General features: G+C 38.2%; 3 protein-coding genes across 7 annotated transcripts; 2 read left to right on the forward strand and 1 right to left on the reverse strand.

The window, feature by feature from the left end:
• Window positions 1-1,116: 1,116 nt before the first annotated feature.
• On the forward strand, window positions 1,117-5,766 carry LOC109863798 (tetraspanin-13). 2 transcript variants are annotated; one of them, XM_020444362.1, is made up of 7 exons: window positions 1,117-1,402; window positions 1,987-2,154; window positions 2,354-2,452; window positions 2,525-2,635; window positions 2,697-2,834; window positions 3,014-3,141; window positions 3,369-3,459. In XM_020444362.1, exons 1-6 carry the CDS (start codon window positions 1,343-1,345, stop codon window positions 3,086-3,088), a joined length of 651 nt encoding a protein of 216 aa, XP_020299951.1. In that variant the 5' UTR covers window positions 1,117-1,342; the 3' UTR covers window positions 3,089-3,141; window positions 3,369-3,459. The 2 variants fall into 2 exon arrangements, with proteins under 2 accessions (XP_020299951.1, XP_020299950.1); XM_020444361.1 differs by lacking the exon at window positions 3,014-3,141 and having other exon boundaries at window positions 3,369-5,766.
• Window positions 5,767-6,622: 856 nt separating this feature from the next.
• On the forward strand, window positions 6,623-9,794 carry LOC109863842 (cyclin-dependent kinase 2-like). Of its 2 annotated transcripts, XM_020444458.1 has the most exons (6): window positions 6,623-6,991; window positions 8,348-8,377; window positions 8,503-8,698; window positions 8,785-9,057; window positions 9,133-9,336; window positions 9,443-9,794. In XM_020444458.1, exons 1-6 carry the CDS (start codon window positions 6,876-6,878, stop codon window positions 9,551-9,553), a joined length of 930 nt encoding a protein of 309 aa, XP_020300047.1. In that variant the 5' UTR covers window positions 6,623-6,875; the 3' UTR covers window positions 9,554-9,794. The 2 variants fall into 2 exon arrangements, with proteins under 2 accessions (XP_020300047.1, XP_020300048.1); XM_020444459.1 differs by lacking the exon at window positions 8,348-8,377.
• Window positions 9,795-9,882: 88 nt separating this feature from the next.
• On the reverse strand, window positions 9,883-22,731 carry LOC109863841 (serine/arginine repetitive matrix protein 2). Of its 3 annotated transcripts, none has more exons than XM_020444454.1 (9): window positions 22,440-22,727; window positions 19,140-21,228; window positions 18,761-18,798; window positions 18,475-18,643; window positions 17,826-18,034; window positions 17,497-17,682; window positions 16,387-16,428; window positions 15,441-15,602; window positions 9,883-11,214 (listed from the first exon to the last, which is right to left on the reverse strand). In XM_020444454.1, the coding sequence occupies exons 1-9, from the start codon at window positions 22,500-22,502 to the stop codon at window positions 10,630-10,632; spliced, it is 3,543 nt and encodes a 1,180-aa protein (XP_020300043.1). In that variant the 5' UTR covers window positions 22,503-22,727; the 3' UTR covers window positions 9,883-10,629. The 3 variants fall into 3 exon arrangements, with proteins under 3 accessions (XP_020300043.1, XP_020300044.1, XP_020300045.1); XM_020444456.1 differs by lacking the exon at window positions 9,883-11,214 and adding an exon at window positions 13,896-14,596 and having other exon boundaries at window positions 22,440-22,718; XM_020444455.1 differs by lacking the exon at window positions 16,387-16,428 and having other exon boundaries at window positions 22,440-22,731.
• Between the last annotated feature and the right edge of the window lie 314 nt (window positions 22,732-23,045).

A 23,045-nucleotide genomic window follows, 5' to 3' on the forward strand; every position in this document is an offset into this window, starting at 1 on the left:
CCAAAATTTATGAATGTCTAACAGCATCTTAAGAAACTTTCCATGTGCGGATTTATAAAGAAGTAAGTATAGCAATATATAACGGTAAAACACACACACACACATATATATATATATATATATATATATACACAGGAGAAAATGTAGTTTTAAAGATTTGTAGAATGAATAAAGTATAAAATTGCAACGCGAGCAAACACACAAAACAGGTCATATATAATTACGCATGTATCTCCATTAAAAATTTAATGTTCGTATTTATTTACCTTTCATGTTCATGACAGCTATATTACATATATGATTGTGATTTGTGTATGTTTTAATAATCAGAGAATCTAAAATGGCATTAGAATTAATTTATGCTATTATAATTAAAGAACTAATATAAAAAATACAAAGATGTTAGAAAACAACAATATCACACGTATATAATTCTAGATTTTGTTGTAAGGGATGAAAAAACTAGCAGGCAAACAAAAAAAAATAGAATATGCCTTACTTGCAATTTAACATAGCAGAATTGCACGTAGAAACTGTTTACACGTTATCTAGGCCAAACGTTCACATTTAATCCATGCGAGTTTCGACGTGACACATTTACGACGTTTGGTTACTAATGAAACCTAGCGAGAAATATTTACATACGAGTATTTATGACCTGAAACAGGAAACAAGACAGGGAACTTTTTTTTCATTCTTTTTTGTACATTATTTCGACAAAAAAAGAATTAGAATAATTATATTTAATAAATTAACATTAATAAAATTCATAATCTTTTAAATCGCGTTCAAGTTTTAAAATTCGATTAGTCAGCAGTTAAGGAATTTTAATAATGATCTCGAAAAAAAACGTCAATTTTTCTATCATTAAGAAAAAAACAAATAAATCGTTTTTCTATGTTTCAAAAAAATAATTAATTTAATTTCTCATTTCTGTATATTTTCCGGGTAGTTATTGTGATGTAATTTTTCTAAATTCATTTTAAAAAATTACATAACAGCTGTTCTGACTTTCCTGCGAATACGTGTAGTAACATAACTGCGTACTCGTCGACGTTTATATTTCGCGCGCGATAGTTGCAATCTATCGAGCGCATCGATCGTCGCCATCGCGCTGCTCCGCGGAGCAGTCGCGAGTCGTCTGCCGTCGTGGGGACGTCATCGAGGTTGTTGAAATCGTGTGCGAATTTGCTAATCGCGCGCAAGTTGCATCTGCCGGTTCGTGTAAATCGACAGTGATTCGGTAAGTCTCGCTCAAAGAGTTTTGCGTCGCGAATCGCCGCGACGTTGGTCGATCGCGGCTGCGAATTCGACAGGGGAGTCTAGACGGGCGCGGGCAAAGATGTGCGGCGGCTTTACGTGCTCCAAAAATGCGCTGACGGCACTCAACATCCTCTATATCGTAAGTAGATTTCATTATCTTCAAACACTTCCCCCAGTGAAAAACTCAGTCGATCGACGTTTTCTCTTTTTGTTTCTTTCGATGTTTCTGTCTCTTTCGACCATCTGATCATCAGGGCTCTCCTTCTCTTGCTCCATGTTTATGGAAGGAGGTGTCCGTGCGTTGCATAGTTACGTCAATGATTGACTAATTTCGGATATACATATTGACTGATTGGCTACTCCGAGAGTCTTTCTGTTCCCGCAGATTAGAACAATATACGTGACATATATTGTGCGAAGGAAAATTGACGTAATCGTCATGACGGTGTTATTTGTCAAATAATTAGAGATTAGGAATTTATACCATAAAAAGGTTGCAGTGCTAATAGAATTTTTAAAGGAAGTTGATGTGTACATACTTGAATAAATGACTGAATAAATGATTGGTTGTAAATGAGAACTATGCATAATCTACAGCTGATGATTTAGCATTCCGATTATGCACAAGTGTTAACTAAATTAGTTGGCATTTGTCATGTGTTATATTGTAACACATGATAGAAATGTTAAAGTTTGTTAATTCATGTTGTCTCTTGTCCGCAGGTTGTTGCCTTTATATTAATAGGAGTTGCTGTGTATGGGAGAGCATCTGCTTTAATTACAAATCTCCCTATTATTGGGGGCATCTTAGCATGCGGAGTGATCCTGTTTCTTATTTCTATATTAGGCCTGATTGGTGCGGTGAAGCATCATCAGGTTTTATTGTTCTTTGTATCCTTCTCTGATTGTATTTTAATGTCAAGTAGATACAGAAAACAAATTTGTTTGATTTAACTTTGCAGTTATCTCAGTGATCCTTTGATAGTGATACTTTGATAAGATATTAAAATGTTTCAGTAGCTTTTACATCATTATTGCGTTACTATGATTTTAACAGGAAAACATAATTTTCCTTAATTAAATTTTACAGTACATGCTTATTTTATTCCTCTTGTTTTTAATTCAATTCAGCATTGCCTGTGCTTGTCTCGCTGTCAATACTAAGCAGCAAGAGCAATTAGCAGAACAGGTTAGACTTTTAACATTGAAGAGACACTGCAATTTTTATTTGCATAAAATAAAATTTATTAATTATTTACAGGGTTGGAAACAAGTTGAAAATACTGATTTGAGAGAAAAGGTTCAAGATACTTTCAAATGCTGTGGATTTAATAGCACCATTGATGACCAGTCATCTCTATCTTGCCATGAAGTAAGTAATTCATATGATAAAAGTGATGGTTCTTTTAATAAACTATTAAAATCTTTTGCAGAAGGTGTGCTGTCAATCAGCTGATGTCAATTTAATGCCTTGTCCTCCTTGTCCGACATGTATGCATAAATTGCAATCTACTATTGATTACGCCTTCAAACTGTGTGGCAGTATAGGATTATTCTTTAGCTTTACAGAGGTAAAGTTATCTTCATAAATATAACATTAACATTCATCACGCATATGCACAATTGCACAAAGCACAAATTATGTAATATGTGTATACACACACATATATATGATTACATATTCGCATTGATTACTGATTACAAGAATGCTCTCATTTTTACTGACGTTAACATGTATACCCGGTTACAGTTTGTTGGTGTATGGTTGACCGTGCGCTACAGGAACCAGAAAGATCCACGAGCTAATCCTAGTGCTTTCCTCTAGTCTAACACCATCGCCATGTCCTCTGTCACTTCATATGATCCTCCTAACAGATGGTGGGTGGCTTCATATTATTGGTTGTGGTTTTCTGATATATATATATATATATTTTTTTTTTTTTATGTTGCTTTACCAAATCAGATATTCACACATTGTTCATTCATGATAAAGCATAAACAATAATTTACAGGATGTAAATATCGATAACTTTTGTACTGTATCTTTCCGATTGTATTTCTACTTCAAATTTTTTCTGAACTTTATAAATGTAAATAATTTTCAGGTGATTGCAGCTTTCTTGGCAAAACGTTATCGTAATCAATTAGATCCAGAAGAAAAAGCTGCAAGAGCTGTTTTTCCAAGGCAAAATTATTTATATTAATTCTTCGATGAGAATATGTTTTCGAAATCAATAAGTTTTATTTCTATTTGTTTACTTCGTGTCTCGAATATGAAGAGGACAAATGCGCGCACGTGCGCAAAGCTAATTTTACTTTTTGATTGCCCAAACATTTACAAGGGCTTAAATTGTTTTATTTTTCAATTCTGAAAAAAGGCTATTATTATTATACATGCATAACGCTCACAGTAACTGACACATTTTCCAACTGGGCAATCATAAGTTTTAGAGTGAGTTAGATAAATAATATTTGAAATGTGTGCTCTAGTCATATACTTAGAACACTCAGAACAAGCCTCAATGCGCCTTGTAGTTTAGAGAGACGGGTAAAACTTTCACGTAAGTATGTTTTTATGTTTTGTTATTTCGTTTGCATTGTTTTACGATAACCTCTGGAAACTAAAAACTTGGTCTGTTACATGATTGTCATTTATAAATTCAACAATTTGCACATACCATGATATTTATTCCATTAAAAAAAAAACTGAGATGATTTATGAGTAGAATATATATATATACATATATATATATACAATTACTTTTTTATATTTTTTTTTATAGAAAAGTCTAATGGTTGTTATCGTAATAACAGCATTTACAATCGTATCATACTCATATTTTTCTCTTGTGAAGAAGATAACATAATATATACATTATAATATATGTATAATTATTTTACTATCATCATCAATTTAGAAATTTATGTCTTCTTGAGCAAAAGAAATTCTGTCATATCGTCGTGTCATTTTGAATATTTTTTAAATAACTTTATAATATTTTTATGTCTAGAAAAAAGATTAGGTTTTATATTTCAAATTTTCTATCTATATATAAAACATTCTTACGTTACATAAGAAATTGTAATCAAAATAATGCAGAAAAGAACGTTCTCGTACAAACTTATATATCCAATTTGGATGAAACTTGCGACTATTATAAATACGAGTTTTTTATTTCCTTACGTTTATTTAAACAGATGTAAGTATCGTTTAAAGTATTGGATTTTACCGTGAAGATTTATTCTGTGCAATATTTCAAGTTTCATCCAAAACTATTCCAGTACGAGTGCTTTGCTTGAGATTCTGCGCTTGATTGTGCTCCATATAATGAAATTTATTCGTAAAAAGCTGAAATTAAAATATTCTAAATAGCCTGAGGAAACGATCTTTTGTTATTTGTTAATTATGTTGGTTTCGTATACAACTCGAGTTTTAATTATGAAGTTGTTCGAAAAGTTTGTAGCGTTTTCAAACAAACATTATCGTAGATGGCAACATGTCCGGGACATGTACGAGACATCATGCAGATATTAAAAATACCGAAGCATCGTGTATTAAATTACGTGAATCGGCACGAGTAAGTTTTAAATTTCATTAAAAAAATGCTACGTACTTTTCGAACAGTCCAATTATATTTGAGTAAAAGAAAAATGACTTCTTTAAAATTAATATCCTCCCAGGTCTTTTTTTGCGGATAATTCGCGCAATAAAACCGTAAAGACCTTTACAAAGGAAATATAAAATTATTGTGCATGAAAAAATGTATTGTACACACATCACATTCTAAATACTATCGAAAATCTATCATATTTTCAATCTAGTTCTATCACACGTAGGTGCAATAATGTTAAGTTTTATTTTGAGAGGCTATTTAAATTCCAGTTATCGTCTTCGATGAATGGCAGATTGAAAAAATCTTTTATCACTATATTTTATAATGTTTAATTAAGTTTTTTAGCAATTAGAATTAAAGGTACACAAGTGACGGAAAACGGAAAAATGTTTTATGGTTTTGTAAATGATTAGTTTTTATTATTTTGACAAACCGGTTGATTTTTTTTTTTTTTTTTTTGTAAGGTTAAAGAGAGATTTCGGAGAGTGCCAGTTATTTTATAAATTATAGAAAGTATAACTTTATGGATATATCTTCCGCGGCGAGGCGGTGAAAATATCGAATCTCGCGAACATTCCAATTTTTATGCGTCTTTGCCTGGCTTTTGGTAGAAAAAAACGTGCACATATATTTTACATGTTTGTGAAACACAGAGCTCTCAAAAAGAGTGAGAAGCAATCATACGTATATTATTATATACAGTATGTAATTCCTACATACATATTTTTACTTAAATACGTATCATAATCGATATATGTATATTCGTATAAATAGATGAAAAACGAAAAAAGTCTCGCGACTAACGTGTATCCTAAGAGCGCTGAGAACAATCGAGAAATTCGATGAATCTACAATATAAACTTATAGAGTGAGTTGTGTGCTAACTATAGGAAAAAAAAGACCTGAGAAATGATCGCCAATTACATTGTGTCTGCTTGTAATGCGATGAAAGATCTCTTGAAATCAAAAAAGAGATTGACTCGTGCAAAAGAATTGCAAAAATCTCAACATCTCGGTGATGGAAAAAAAAAAACCATGCGTATGTCATGTATGTACCTTTTAGCGTGGCAATCACATTACACAATTATACTCGATTTACTTCCTCGTATCAAATATGCATTGATATGTTTCTCGTAGAAATGCGTGAAAACTCGAGATATCGCAATTTTTCGTGTCCTTACATTGTCTCTCGAAGAGACAAAAAGAAGTAAAATCGTATAACTCGAGTATTCGTAGTTCTATATACTCGTACATTCCGAGCGATAGTCACGAATATGTTAAGATACACACCGAGAAGTTGTAATAATTTATAGTTATATAAAATATAAAATATATATAGAGAAAAAAACCACACACATACACTTGCTATTGCACGATTAACAAAAGTATCAAACGAGCGCTGAACAATTGCAATTGTTTTAGCTCTCTCTCTCTCTGCGTATAGTATTGTGATAAATAAATAAAACAACAATGTCTCAAATGTTTATTCAATTATATTTGTGTTTTCCAACATACGTACGTATATTTAGAAAAGGAGAAAGAAAGTTATCAAAAGATCAGATCAATGCTTTCTCAATTTTCTTTTATTTGTTTTTGATAAATCAAATAAACATAGTTTTTTTTTTAGCATAAATAAAAGAATGATTGTGCGAGTTGACGGCTATCGATCTCGCAAGTCAACATCCATCGATTCGCGCTATCGATTCCTCTACATCCCCTCCGGAAAATAAAAATGGCTACTAACGCGCGCGTTTCTGTGTGTCATACCATTAGATCCTCAGTTCTGCGCCGCTGTTGATAAACAAGCGTGGAGAAACGGCCTCGTCGAGGAGGCCGGATTATTATTTTCGATAATCGATATATATCCACGATATCTGGAGAAAACGGGTCAAACGACAAGTATCGAAAACGGAGTCGGTAAAGGAAGATACGGCGGCTCCGGCCGAGGAAAAACATCAACGGAATAACGACGACGGCAAGCGTGACAACGTTGAGGTTATGGACAACTTTGTGAAGATCGAGAAGATAGGAGAGGGAACTTACGGGGTGGTCTACAAGGCCAGAGATAAACTGACCGGGAAGCTGGTAGCACTCAAGAAAATCCGCTTAGAGACGTACGTTACTTTAAAAGTTTTGGCGAAGTTTACATTTTTCTGACATTACGCGATATTATTGGAGTATTATTCTATTCGTGTACGCAAACAAAACACGTGGGAAGGGGAGGGGGAGGAAAAAAGAGATAAATAAAAAACAGTCACTCTCCTTCGAGACAATGTTAGGTGACTTACAGAATTTTTTGCATATTTTGACACCGTTCTTTTTTTTTTCATTTTGAGACGTTTGAGAGTTTATCTACTTGTTCAGTTAATTGTTATTGTTTCAGGTAATACAGAAATGTTATATGTTTATAACTAACTGTTTAAATCATGTGTGATTGAAGATAACTACAGAATATTATATACGTGTTTATAAATTATATAATAAAACTAATGTTATACACTAATTTTTAATTCAATTACTTGGTTTTAAAGAGAAGTACATTATAATTTTTTTTACATCACATTCTTTAATTTATTTATATGTAGACTTATATATATATATATATATATATATATATATATGTATAACATAATAGAACGAGCTTTTATTAATCCAGAATGTTTGTGAATTATAATTTTCATATAGTCATTAATATCTGCTCTCTTTAATGCTTAACAATAACATTTCCATAAAATATTCTACATTTCTCACTGATAAACAGTATGTATATAAAATACATTAATTTTTAATATTTTAACAAGAAATCAAACACTTAATTTTGAAAATTTCATCATACCATGTCATTTGTGAAAAGACATGTATTGTATTAATTAAATTTATATGAAATTATAAGAAAATATAATTTTAGATATTTGTTAATAGTATATCAACATATAAAATCTGGACAATGTTCAAATGAGATGTGTACTGTTACTCTAATTTTTTTTTCTCTTACCAAATTTAAATAGGGCTACTACATGTGTTATAAAAATTATCAGGTTGCAGAACTGCTAATATCAGCTGGGCTTTTGCTTGTGCACACTGCTAACACACTGCTAACAACCTGCATATTGGGGTCAGCTGAATCTGCAGGCGCCACGTTACACTAATTTTCGTAGCACCACATTATTCAGCTTGTCCCATTATGCCATGCTCGCCTGGTTTTTAATTTGGTATTTTTTATTTTATATGATTATAATAATTACATGTGAATTATTAATTTAATGAGACACACAAATTTGTTTTTTTTTTTTTTTAGTAGGATTAGTTTGGGATAAAAAACAATTTTATTATGAATACCACAGTTTTTTTGTATCATTTTTGTCGAAGCCAAATTTTATTTCTGTTCCACCGATGTGATTTTGATGTGTATATTATATTCTGTTTTTTTTTTGTAAGAGATTAATATTTTTCAAAAATTGTTTCTACAGTACGAGAACATTATCGCGCAAATCAAGAAGGTAAATTTCTTCACATAAAAAAAGTTGTGATATTTTCAAATTCTTTTTTGGAAAGGAATTTTAGAAAAACTCACAGTTTTTCGCAATTTCGATTTTAATTAATTAATGTTCCCTCTTTAAATCAGGGAAAGAGAAGGTGTTCCATCTACCGCTATTCGAGAGATTTCGTTACTGAAAGATCTCACTCATCCAAACATCATACAATTGTTCGATGTCGTAGACGGCGACAATCACTTGTACCTTGTTTTTGAATTTCTACAGCAGGATTTGAAAAAGCTGCTGGACTCAGTTAAAGAAGGCTTGGAGCCTGCCCTTGTAAAGGTAGCAAATCTTGAATCACCTCGCACGTTTGTTTGATTGGCGCGTTTTCGCCTTAAGAACGGTTGTCGGTTTGTCTGTTGTTGCAGAGCTATCTCTATCAATTACTGCAGGCCATTTCTTTTTGTCATCTCCGTTGCATATTGCACAGAGATTTAAAACCGCAGAATTTACTGATAGATCGCGAAGGTCACATAAAACTTGCCGACTTTGGACTGGCGCGCATGATCGGTCTTCCCGTGCGCACTTACACGCATGAGGTGGTCACGCTTTGGTACCGTGCGCCGGAAGTTCTCCTAGGAACCAAATTGTACACCTGCGCGCTCGACATATGGAGTCTCGGTTGTATATTTGCGGAAATGGTACGTGTGTATTACGCGATTTCTATTATATCGCGATTAAATAGTAAACATTACTGCGAAGACAATACGTTATAGGCGACGAAACGGGCTCTTTTTCCCGGTGACTCTGAGATAGATCAGTTATTTAGAATATTTCGCATGCTCGGCACGCCGGACGAAACAATTTGGCCGGGAGTGTCGCAACTTCCAGACTACACTTCCAGATTTCCCAGATGGGAGGCGAACAAATTGAGCGACGCTTTGCCTACTTACGACGATCATGCCAAAGATTTGCTTTCGGTAAGGAAAGAAAAACAAAAAAACGAAGAAAATCTACATCTCGCGTCCAACACTTCGCGAAAGCGCATTGACATTCGTAACACGTATTTTTTGTGTATTTTTTCAGAAAATGCTAACGTACGATCCGAATCAGAGGATAACGGCGAAAAAAGCACTGAGCCATCCTTATTTCATTGGTGTTAAAGTAGTTCCGCCACCACTGCCAAAGAAAAACTAACGTAGTTTTTTATACACGGCCAATTAACGTATATTACTTTTATAATGCGTGTTATATTTTCATAGGTCTTTTTATTGGAAAAAAATGTATTATATATATGCAAAATAATTTTGAAAGGATCTCTTAACTTTTATATGTTGGAGAAGTGTGTTCAGTTATACATAGTCTACAAACCATGTGTACCATGTACATATATATTTTTACTTCTGTAAACGTCATATATATAATATTTATATTTGCATTTTTCGTCTTCCATGCTTTCCCTCATCTCTCCCACTCATCTAGATTAGTGATAAATACGAATATTCTACATATTTCTCAAACGTTTATATATCTGTATTTTAATTAGTTTTTATAGTTGTGCGTGGCGCGTTTATAAGCAGTACACGAGGTGATTATTTCAATGCTCTAGTTTATAAAACAAAAACTTTTATATTTAAACGAGAGAGCATCTAGAAAAACAACGAAATTACAAGAAAAATCTATAGAATTATTTATAATACGGAAAATCATGATCACAACTCTAATTATAATTATAGTTTGTTTGTTTCTTCAACTCCCTTTAGAAATCAATCTTCCATGTAGCAGAAGATGCGGGATTGGAGATTGTATACGAATTATCGATTATGTAACTGGAAAAATAGAAAAACTTGCCAAGTACAAGTTCTTATTCCGTCTCGAACTTTTTAGTATCTAGTTTTTATATATATTCAAAATAGACGTTATTTCTACAATGAGAAGATATAACCTTATATTCATCAATGAAAAAGAGGACATTTACTATTTAGGGAGTTACGAGTTTTTTCTATCATATTTTTCTATATCAAGGTTTCATGAATTTTCTTGCACGCAGGTTTATGTAAGATAGTACAAGTAAGTACAAGTTGTTTTAAATGTTTTCTTTCATCTACAGCTCTTCAACTGACCTGAAAAAACTTCAATTAATTATTTTTTTAAATAAAACGACAACGCAATTTTGATTACATTTATATAACGAATTAAATTTTAGAAAATTTCATGCACGAACATGTGATAAAGTTTCTATTTAAGAAGCTCGTGCTTTTGATTCAGTAGCTCTAATATGCCATCCGAGCGGCTTGAGAAGACGACTCGATCAACTTGGGCAAGGTGATCTTTGAGTGAGTCTCGGGAGGAGCCGCGGGACTTGCTTCCTGCGGCGTCGGCGAAGACGCGATTTTCGGAAGACGCAACTCCCCGGGAGACGGACTTTTTCTCGGGGTTCCGGGGGATGATGTTCTACTGGGTGCGTTTGGGGATGCTTTTCTAGGAGTAGAGGAATTGGATTTGTCGCTGGCGGATCGAATGCGCAGACTGCTGGGCGGGCGCGGGGAGATCGGCGACCGACCGCTCTTCGGCGAGTTCTTGCCGTTTAGCGCATCTGGCGAGGGTGTTTTGGACGCGTGTCCGTTCGCGAGAGTTGCACCGTCTGTTTCTTGCGCGAGTTGCTTTCTGGGCGTTGTGGCTTCCGGTGATTTCGCCAGTCCGCTACGGACGGCTTGAGGCGTCACGATGGACGGGGGTGACGTGACGTTACGAGCTTTGGTCGGCGTGGAGGGTGGCGGCTGAGGTTGGAGTTTCTCGTTGTCGCTGATCGCAGAACTCTTCGCGGAATGACTATCATCTTCCACAGGAGTCGGAGGCTGGAATTGCGTAAGTGATATATATTCGAACGTATTTTTGACAATAAAATACAATTGAATACAACAAATACTATTGCATATCAGGTGCATCTATTGCTAATCTATCGACAGATTTAGTACTGATTACTGTTAGACTAGATGCACCCTCGTTTACAAGAAATTAAGTAGCATGTGCAAAAACTGACCTTGATTGCCGTGAATGGTGACAATACTTTGCGGACCTTGAGGGTGAATTGCACGTGAGGGTGCGGCACACGCCGTGCGTATTATATACCCTTTTATAAAGTGATAAGTTTTGTCTAAAATTGACATATCGGTAAGAAAAGAATTGAAGAAAACTATTTCGTGTTTGCCGGTACCGTTCGTGCTAGACTGTAGCAGGGATTAGTTTCAGGATCGTGTCTACATTGATGTTATGTCTTATGATCGATGTAAATCTTGCACGAAGTAATTAAATTTAAAGGGACTGACAGGTCTTCAGTCAGCGAAGTTAAATTCGCAGTGTTCTCAAAACTGAATAACAATTAAATCTGAATTTATTATATATCCCGAATTTAGCATGAAAAGAAAGAAACTACATTGCGTTGTATAATTTTTTTTTCTCTGTTACAACAATCATTAAATGCTGCTTGAACTCTACATAAGTAAAAAAAAAAGCTGTGTCAGTTCCTTTTAATTAATGCGGTTTTGCAAGAGAAGGTCACTTTTACATAGCGTTGCGCAGATTACTTAAAAAATTAAATGCTAATAAACCGTAAAATATTGCGACTAAAAAAATCTTAAAGCTCCTGGATGTTACCCATCGCGTGTATATTATTGTATTTTTAATTTTAAGTTCGGGAGATAATTTTTTTTTTTTTTAATAACAAAGCTACGCGCAAATGCGTTCTACATGCAAATTTTTATAAAAATAGGGACAACGCAGATTAATTCGTCAACGACAAAGTTGGGGAAGGATGCGTTCGGGTGTGTATGTGATAGGGAGGAGGGGGAGAAGAGATGAAAAGAGAGTGAGTGTAAATTTAAAAACAAAAATATTATTATAATGCCTCTCCGACGGTCCTAATTCAGGACAATCGCCGGACGATCGTTACACTATTGCGTTCGTACGAAGTGGTAACTTGGTGACAATTACTTGGGGATCTAACGTATATATATATATATAATTCACTCTGTCTCCGTGAAATATATCGCAATATGTTAATCAATCGTTTTTGAATCAAAGACATATCTCTTAGATATAATCTTGAGAATTCATGTGGAAGCAATACAGTGTAAATAATGTGTTACATAGTCTCTCTTCTAGCGACGTGTAAATTGCACGAGGTACCTAAGGTAAATATAGTGTGACGTAAGTGAGAGATTTTTTTTTTTTTTATTTTTGGCGTGGTCGCACACAAAACGACTCGGACATCATCTTTCATCATCGATCTCTCCTTTCCGTCTACAAGCTCCCCTCATCATCATCATCATCATCATTATCATCGTTCCCGTTGTTTTTGCACCAGAGCGATACGTTACTCGCAAGGTGCAACGCGGATATATCTCGTTACGTATCTACAATAAACGGTTTACACACAAAGATCTCTCGTATATATCTTGTCGTCTAGGAGCGCGATCTGTAACAACTCCGATCTATCTAACAGGTATCTCTCGATGGTGTTTTGAACGCGTCGCGATTCACCTGCGCGATACACACGGCTGTGTTGTCTGGCACTTTTCCCTCCACCCGAAACTTACTCCTTTATTTCGCGTTGCTAGTCTAACTATAGTAATTCCTCCCAAGTTCTGTAGCGACTTCGCGATCTTCTCTCTGTCTCTCTCTCTCTCTCTCTCTTTCTTTCTTTCTATATCGTGATTGCAATGTAGATAGAGCAGAAAAAACTACTGTTATCGTTCGCGACTAATCAAAACGTTGGCGCAACCGGCTTCTTCGATGATTCTCCGTCTATGTCGATCGAGATTGCTGTGGATGCGCGATTCCCTTCTCTTCCCTCCTATCCGGTTTTTTTTTCATCAGAAATCGTCAGACCGACCACGTTACAAACGAAGATATTATATTTATGTGAGAACGGTAACTACGCACCGTCGTATAAGTTCGATTCAATATTTTTATTTTTTTTTCGGAAACGTTGCGCGAAATGATGCTCGAAGTCGACGACGAAAGTGCAACGTACGTTCGCACTATACGTTCGAGGATTAACAATCGGGTGTCGTGACCTCCTCGCGCGAAAATTAATGTACGCGCGCTTCCTTGCGTTTGTCTAACGTCTATTCGTTCCCCTCCCCCCTTTCCCCTCTCGAGAGATGACGTAATTTTCTCCGCGTACTACGACGCACGGTTGTGTGATCGATGCGCTTTCGCGTATATACGACAATACCTCTTTTTTCGCGTAAATAATAATAAAAGACTAGCCATCTCGCAAATTAACAGGACACAATGTATTAATTGCAGTCGGAGACGAGCGATGTGCGACGGTTTGCGAAAATGTGACAAAAATGTGAGCGCATTTGCAATCCGGTTCTCTTTTCATACGACGATGTTATCTTTACGCGCACTATCGATTTAACTTCTTAAGCGATAAATGGTGCATCGCGAGAGATTGACGGCGCTTTATTGACATTATGGCACGGTGTGTATCAAAAATCGATAACTTGCAAATATTTAGCGAGTAGCGAAGGATATCGACGCTCTGTGAAAAATCGCGAAGAGAAGTTTGACATGAGAAGACAATGCATATATAGTTTCCGGTAGAAAAAAGCTATCGCTTAAAAAGATAAAAAGGTTTTATGCGCGCGAGAATTTTTTTTTTCTCACACATTCTTTTGCGTATATTAATGACAAAGTGAAATACTTTTTTTGTTCCTTTCCCCGCATCGCGATTACGTGTACGTTGTGTGACACAGTTTGCTCGTGATGGTTTCGCATAAAACTATAAGTAAAAAAATGCTACAAAATGCAGGAGATAGACACTCGTATATACTTCTCGTGTTTCATTCATTGACGACAAATTAACGCGATAATCGAGTGCGCTACTTCGTTCCATTAATTAAAAACTCGCTCGTCGCGCGAATTTGCGTTAACGTGACGATATCGATCGAATAATCCTTTGCTTTGTTTTATTTTCTTTTTCTTTTCTTCCGTGCGTCGTCGTGTCCGTGTCTCGACATCGCCCTCGATCGTGCGCGCGCGCTCGTTTGTTCTCCGAAAGGGGAGGGGTGTTGGATAGGTAAAATCGTGATTAATCATATGCAAATGATATAGTTAAAGCGGGTCTATCGGCCGACATTTCGTGACCTAGCATTCCTGGTTCAGGTTCTCGTCCGAGGCTGGCAGGCCGTTCTTGCCGGAGTCGGTGATCGCGCCGGAGGGCACGGGGCTCTGCGGGCACAAGACACGATATCAGGATTAAAGCCTGTGCAGCATCCCTGCGCGCGAGAGTAAAACTGAGACTACAAATAAATGTTCTTTTCACTGTTTTTTCACAATCCCATCGACATTGTGCAGCATTCCATTGAAAAATGATCAAAACGGTGTGTTCCGAATACTTTGATTGTTTTTTTTTGTCTCTTTTTTTGTAAAACACTGAATTTTCACAACATAAAAGAACACTTTTGGTTCAGTCTTGTGTGGCGGCTTATATCCTGATTAGAGTGCGCACAGTTTTCGTAATCGTGACAACAGGCGCATTCTTGCGAAGGTAACAACCAGCAGAAATATCAAATCAGGTGGAGAGTGACTTGAAAGGAACTTTTTACAAGTATATAAAGGAGAAGAGTAGAAAAAAGCGTTATTTTAAAATAAACAATTGTTTAACTCGTAGCCATATTGATCGGCAATTTTGAAAAATAAAATTTGATATGTTTCAAGGTGGACCAATTGCGGACACGATACGTTTCGCGAATATTTGGTTCATTTGTACATCTTAATCGTTTTAATACACGTACACGTATAAGTATCAGGTGCAAGCCACAATGTGCTGTATATGCATTTTGCAAAGACGCATGCGACGCGTGTTTCTAGGTGCGGATGTTAGATTTGCGGAACAAATTTCGAGAGGAGTTCTCACCAAAAAAAAAAAAAACTTTATCGTAATCACGATATATTTCTCTCTGCGAGGATCGTGAAAAGAACACGCGCGTCAGAGCTCGTCTGCCGCGCGCAGTCAAAAAGTAAATCAGAAAAAATTTCGTGATTATCAAGACTTCCTCTCCGCGTAACGTACCTGGGACCCGCTGCCGTTCAAGCTCTCCACGTTGGAACTCGTCTGCCGAAGATAGGCTGTGTCGTTAAAGATCTTTTTGTCGCCACCGCCCGGCTTGTGCTTCACGTTATCCAACGAGCCGATCTTGCTTTCGGCCTTGATATCTATCTTTTGCATCGGGATCTGGAAATAAAAAGGAACAACTTGTATCGATCAATCGGGCGTTGATAAGATCCCGTTGAGATAAGCAGCTAGAGAATAAAACAGTGGAAACAAAGACTTGTGAAGAGGAGAAAAAATTGCTCTCTATTTTCTTCCCACACAATCAAACACGTGACAATAAGAAGATAAATTTGTATCTATTTAAATCACTAAAGAAATTACGAGCAGTTTACAAAAAACGCGATAACAGAAAGCTGCAACAACTGTCTCTATTTCAAGAATCTAAATAAAAATTTAAAAGAGCATGCAGAAACATGCCTGAAATTTTCCACTTAACGTACGGGTTTTACTTACGGGTCTATATCCGGCGATATAGATAGAACTTTACCGATCGCAAAGTGATGATAAGCGCATTTTCGTATCTCGTATAAATCGTGGAGGTAGAAAGAGAGAGACTCGGTCGATCTATCATGCGCGCTGATTATAAATAGCGATTTCCGGAGCGGGTTATTGATGTACACAACGATATATACATGTGCGGTCGAATGTGTATTGCGGAGTCTTTTCTGCGCCGTCAATTTTACGTCCACGATTTTTACAAGCGGAATACGAGGAATTAATTTTGAAATCTCACACAACGATGTCACACAACAGACGACGACGACGACGACGACCAGACCGGACAGGTGAAGAGAGAAAGAGAGAAAAAAAAGAAAGAAAGAGGAGAGAGGCAATGAAGTAAAAAGAATGAAAGCGACACGTGCTTAATTCACACGCTATCTTGTTAGCTGTATGGCGTACTTACGTCGTTCTTCGTTTCCTGCGGTGTCTTAGGTGGAGTCGCAGACTGAACACCAAGAAACAACAATGGCTTGTTAATAATGACAAGAGAGTGACGACACATGCGTACAAATCGGTCTTGCACAATTGGGCTTTACAGCGTCCAATGGCAATGTTTTTTTTTTTTTTTTTTTTCGATTCGAAACACTCTACTAAACACTGGAGATGATGCACCTATACTTGATGAGTCGTCGCTATGTCTATCTTTATTTATGTCTACAAACACGAGATGAAGTAAAATTAAATGTTCCATAGTTCGATGAGTCGTTCACGTAGCTTGGAATTGTAATTTTACTTTAAGAGAGTTTTGTTTGCTAAATTATTATATTTTTTCTATTACGTAAAATATATAAAAAATAATTTCACTTTGACTTATAAATTTCTGTATATTATTTATGCTGGCATTCCGCATGCAATTCATTCGATGAAATTTTGAATGAATATGCAGTACTTTGTGAAAAATTGTCATGAACAAGTTTAGAATGAACGAAGCGAGCGTTAAATTTACAACAAACTTTGTGTTCCAGTCAAGCTTCTGTCGCTAAATCAGTCATGTAAATTATGAAAGGATAAATTGTGTGTAGAGAGAAAAAAAAAGAATATATGTGTATAAAAAACGATTATGCAATAACGTTTTTAGCAGTAAAGATATGTAACTAAATAGCACTGCGCGCTCCTTCGTTTAAAGAATATTACATTAACAATAGGATGCTACCAATATGTAAATGCATACGTGGTAATTGCATGCGTTTAGATTTTTAATAATTATGTTTTTTTTTAAGAATTTTAAGGTTGAATGCGATGCAAAAAGTGACGTAATCATGCTAAATAAGTACTATATTTAATTGAAGCGTCGTTAAAAATTGTGTGGAAATGCCTCGAACTCTAAGAGATTGCAATTAACTAAGAATAATCTCGTTATATGTTTTTCGCACAAAAATGTATCAGGGAAAAGAGACCAAACAACTGAGTAAACAATTAAAAAATTTGGTTATACAACTTTGGTCATACTCAGTAATAGGTTTTGAACTACACGTTGCAAGATACGCAATCGAGTACTCCGGCTAGGTCTTACCTTAACGCTGCCACCACCGGGAACGTGCTTCGCGTTGTCTTTGGATCCGACTTTTGATTTTGCCTTGTCCTTGAAGTCGAGTTTTACCGTTTCGATCTTCTTATCGCCGCCGCCCGGCTTGTAAGTCGCGTTCTCCAACGAACCCACTTTGGGCTTGGCGTTCCACTGGAGCTTCACTTGGGAAATCTGTGGTTGGACGAGACAAAATTTTAAACAGTCTTGAAAAAAAAACAAAAACGCAGAGAAAACGTTCTAAGAAACGTGGAATATTGCGTCGCTATTTGTTGAATTCAATATTGATAGATTGAGAATGAGAGAGAAATCAAAACCTTTTTGTCGCCACCGCTAGGCGTGTATTTCTCGTTTTTCGCGGCGATCTTCGGTTGCGCCTTGCTGAAGTCCAGCTTTCTATTTTCTATCTTCACTTTACCGCCACCCGGTTTGTAACTCGCATTTTCTAGGGAACCGATCTTCGATCGCACAGTCTTCAGATTCGGCGAGGGTGCGGCGCCGACTTGAACTTTGTTCATCGGCACTTCTGTGTTTAATTGTGCAAAAAATAAGAAACACGTTAGATAAACAGGATCTTTCGTCGATGTAATGTTTTTTTTTTTTTTTTTTTTTTTTTTAAGACTGAATAGAACTTTTTGTCATTATTGGTTTTAAGTCTTGTATTCTTTTGACAATTTACTGTACGCCTCGATCGCCGCCGAGGTAATTAAATATAAATAAAAAAAAAAAAAAAGTAATGTTTTTTTTTTTTTTTTTTTTTTTTTTTAATATTATTCTTACTCTAATTCTTTCTCCGATTTCTCAGCGATGTAAAACAGAGATGCGATTATAATTTATATAAAAAACTAGTATGTTACATCAAAGATGATTTGTCAAGCGTTGTGACGACGCGAATCATGATATAGCTCGCGCGAAACATGAAGAGATCGATCTGCGCTCTCTGTAAATCGATGAAAAACTACTTACTCTTTTTCTCCTGAGAAGTTGACGAAGGCGTGTCGGGAGTTCGTGGTAGCGATTTAGCGGATTTGCTAGGCGATTTCGTAGGCGACCCCGCGGTCGATCGCTTGTCGCTCTCTTTAGACTTAGAGGGAGATTTTTTGGTTGGCGATTCCGCGACTCCGTTCGTAGTCGCCTATTTTTCGTTTTCATTTCATTTCGCCGAAAAAGAAATATAACGCCATACTTTTAATGCTCTACAATGCATAAGAAATGAAGAAAGTCGAACATGAATATAATGTAAAATATTTACCGCATTTGCTTGATCGCTGGCGCTGCCATTTTGGACCTCTGTGAAAAAAAAAAAGAGAAAGACTATGTCAGTACGATTGTCGAAATCGGTGAAGTCAAATGCGAACGTCAAAACTGCGTCGCATCGAAGCAAAGTCTCAAAAAAAAAAAAATCAAATAAAATTCGCGCGTGATGTAAATACAGACGTGTAATAAAAATTCAACTGTGCGTGATAAACTTTATTTTGCAACAAACTTATAAGTTTTTTTTTTGCGAAGGAGGTTGTCCCAATGTTTTTTCTTTTTAAATAAAAAACACGAAGGTGTCTGAAACGATGAAACTTCGACAAAATTTAAAGTCTTAAAGTTTCATTCCGCGAGTGCGAGTGCGCAAATAAGACCTTTCTTTTTCGTGGACTTCTTCTCAGCCTTGTCATCTAGTTTCGTTGGCGTTTGCGCGCGTGAAGTTTTAGCTGCGGATGTGACAGGCGTCCTCGACGTCTCCGTCGACGCGTCGTCCGCTATTTCCACCGTTTTCTTAGCGCAACTCGAGTCTTCAGCGAAGGACGCGGACTTCTTCTCACCCTCCGCTCTCTCGCTCTTCGCGCTGCCAACGGGTGATTTCGGAGAGCTCGGCGATCGAGAACCGTCGCCGGGAGACAACGATCTCTGCTGTCCGTTATCGAAGCCCTTCACGTTATCGTCAGGCGATGTTGATGAAGCGCCCGCCGATCCCGGTGCTGACAGTTTGTTTTGGTTTTCGGGCGTTGGCGATCTCGGCGACTTGGGCGATTTGCTCGCTTTCTCGACCGTCGAGTCGGCCGAACCCAACGACGACGCCGGTCTGCTCGGATCTTTCACTTGAAGAGTGTCTTCGTTGGATTTGTCGCGATGAGGATTCTCGGACGGTTTCTCCGGCTCGGCAGAAACCTCGTTACTCGCTTCCGGTGCGGCGGGCGTGCTCGCGCGCGACTTGTCGGGCGTCTTCGACGGTGTTTCCAGAGTTTCTCTCTCCGCGTTTGGAGACGCCAAACTGGCCGGAGTACTCGCGCGTGATTTATCGGACGACTTCGATTCCTGCTCCGCGTTTTCAGGCTCCAATCTGCCCGGAGTGCTCGATCGTGACTTTTCGGTCTCCGGTCCTCCGGACGCCGGAGTGACGGAACGCGACTTGTCCGGGCTCTTGGACGGTGTCTTCGGTTCCTGTTCCGCGTTCTGAGACGCTTCAAGATGAGACGGAGTAACTGACCGCGAATTGTCCGACGACTTGGTGGGAGTCTTCAAACTGTATCTATCTTTATCGAGCGACGCGCTGCTCGGCGGACGGGATGTTTTATCGTTGTTAGAGTCTTTCATCGCGGAATCTTCTTCCGCCAGATCCTTAATGTCACCCTCTTTGCTTGACGGCGGTCTGCTGACGAGATTTTCCTCCTTCTTGTCGTCCTTATGTTCGCTTACAGCAGAAGGAGGTCTGCTTTGAGAAATAGCCGGGGCCGAATTGTCAGCGGCTTTATTCGGCGCTTTGTCATCGATGTTCGCGGATATCGGTCTTGAGGGCGCGTTGTCTTCAACTTTATTCCCGATAGTCGCTGTTCCCGGTCGAGTTATGGATTTGCTCGCGTCTTCAATCGTAGCCGTTCCCGGTCGACTCGCAGAAGATTTGTCATCGAACTTTTTCGGCGTCAAGGGCGACTTCGAACCGTTCATCAATCCTTCGGCCGCGCCGTCGCCGTTGCGTCGCGGCGACTTGTCGCCATCCATCACGACGTCGTCGTCGTCGTCGTTCTCGCTGTTCTCGCGCAAGTCGGACTTCTTCGGCTGCAGATAACCCTCGGGTTTATCAACGTTGGCGTTGCTGCCCTCGTTTATATCCGCCATCTTTTCTACGACGATACGGGGTCGCGTCGGCTGTTTGAGCTCCTCGTTCGACAGAAGGTACTGACGCTGTAAATTCAACAACGAGTCATTTCTCGACAGCTGTCTTGTAAAAACTGATTCTTGACTGGGTCGCTGCGGCCCGTTCTGGGGCAAGATTTCCGGTCGCTGAAATCGGGGATCGTTGCTGCTTCGTTGCTGCTGCTGCTGCTGCTGCTGTTGTTGTTGTTGTTGTTGCTGATAAGTCTGTTGGTTAGGAACAAAAGGTGGCCGCTGACCTCCTTGCGGAGGAGGAGGTCCTCGAATCCCAGGGGAATACGCGAAACGCTGATTCTGGGAATGAGGCGAATTCTGCGGAGGCAGCTGACCGGGTTGAGGTGGTCTTGGTGGAAACGAGCCTCCGGGTGGTCTCGGCGGACCGTAAGGCCTGAGCTGTACGAACTGACCGGAAGCCGGTGGCGGACCAAGAGAAGAACGACTGTCCAATCGGCGTAGAAGCTGTCCTGGCCGGGGCGCGCCTACGGGACCATTATTTATCGAATTTCTGGGAGACGGAGGTGGACCTTGCGGTCGCGCCTGAAAGCCTTGCGGTGGTAAGGGAGCGTTCGATTTCACCTGCGGAAGAACAGCTCGTGTCGCGTATACTTGCGCGAAAAAAACGCGCAACATGATTTGCTATTGTATTTGTTGAAATAAAGTGTGTGTTTTACGCATTTTCCTTATAATAAACTTTTATTTTGTATTGATTACAGTCTTTATAAAACAATATTGCACCGTTCACATTCGAGTGTTTATAACATTCGCGCGAACGTGTTAAAAATAGAGATTGCGTTTTCTTTGTTGTAAAAAGTTTGTTACACGAATAACATTGTAGTGTTTCAATACATATCTTGATGACACGTTCCGGGATGTGCAATAATATCGCGCACGGGTTTTTACGAGGCGCCGAAATCGTTTGCGAACGATTAAAATCCGATTTCTAATCTCAAACGATATTGGCACATGAACAAACGAAACCGAAGGTTATTGGCGCAAACGGGGGCAAATTGCGATCGACAGTATTAACCCTGACCTTAGCCCCATCGATCTTTCCCATCGTGTCGTGATTCAAATTGCGAGCCGCATAGTCCCCGCAGACAGTTTCTCCGCTTAATTTTCTGCGTCATCCTAGCCGCTAACTTCCGACGCGCGCGGGTCGAGACCTTCTCGTTCGTTCGTCATTTTGAACAACGCGTCTGGACGAACAACGAGGGAGCGAACAAGACGAACGTTATTTTGCCCATCATCATCCTATTTGTAAGTTCAATTTAGTTAATTTACTTAACATGACATTTCGTGATGCGAGCTAATCCACACACGACAACGCTGTATTTCATCCGACGATAACAATGTAGAAAATGGTGTGTGTAAACGAGAGAGAAGAAAACTGAAGAGGCTGACGGGAGAGTCAGAAATTCGTGATAGTGGCCCTGAGTTTATCGATCTTTTGATAATGCGGGTCGGTGACGTCTCGCCGTTTTCCACCGGTGCCTGCCACCGTTTTACTTTCGGCTCGTTATGGGATCGAGCCACGAATGACTCGGCGAGTCCGCTTCCATTCGCGATTTGCTTTGTGAGTGTGTGTGTGTGTGTGTGTTATATTATGTCGCGGGTAAAGCCCTCGGACAAGTTGTTGTATAATGTCTCGATCTTGACGAACGAGTTTTGATTTTCTTAGAATCTCAGTTATCTCAAAGTAAATAGAAGTAATTTAATTAAAAACAGATTTTTTAAGTATTCATAATCCCTAATGATCATTTGAGCGTGTCTATCTCGTCGTTGCTTACCATAGCTTCTCCGTGGCCCGAAGCAGGTTCGGCCATACTGTTCGCGCTTCCCTGCGAGTCCATATTGATTTCTGTCAAGTACCCTTATGGGATATACCTCAAGACTCTCTCTCTCTCTTTCTCTCTCTCTCTCTTGCCTTGGACAATACGATTCCCCGTAAACCTGTTGCGCAAACATGTGACCAAACGGCTCTTTGTTAAAGGTGCGCTTGCTGCGCACGAACCAAGTGATCATTACCACTCCTACGTGAATGAATGGCGCACAGCGTGTCAAATAATACGTTAACGACGAGAGAACTACCTTTTTACATGTGACGACGTGTGAACTACCGTATTACATACGTGATTACCGCTTAAGACATTGCGCGTTACGATCTACACGTGATGTAAAAGCAGCAAGAGATTGCGAATAAAATAAATTGTAGAAAAAATCTATTTTACGTAATAATATTGTTTATATCAAAAATTGCGCAATATCTCTAATAATGTGTATTACAAATGTGATCATTTATTTTGACGATGAAAAAGCTTCAGTGAGACAAAGATGGTAAAATTCATAGTAGCACGTTCTCTCTATATATATGTCGCTTAGATTTTATCAATTTG

This window comes from Pseudomyrmex gracilis, unplaced genomic scaffold (genome assembly GCF_002006095.1).
Source record: "Pseudomyrmex gracilis isolate BER0280 unplaced genomic scaffold, ASM200609v1 scaffold_13, whole genome shotgun sequence".
Classification (NCBI taxonomy): domain Eukaryota; kingdom Metazoa; phylum Arthropoda; class Insecta; order Hymenoptera; family Formicidae; genus Pseudomyrmex; species Pseudomyrmex gracilis.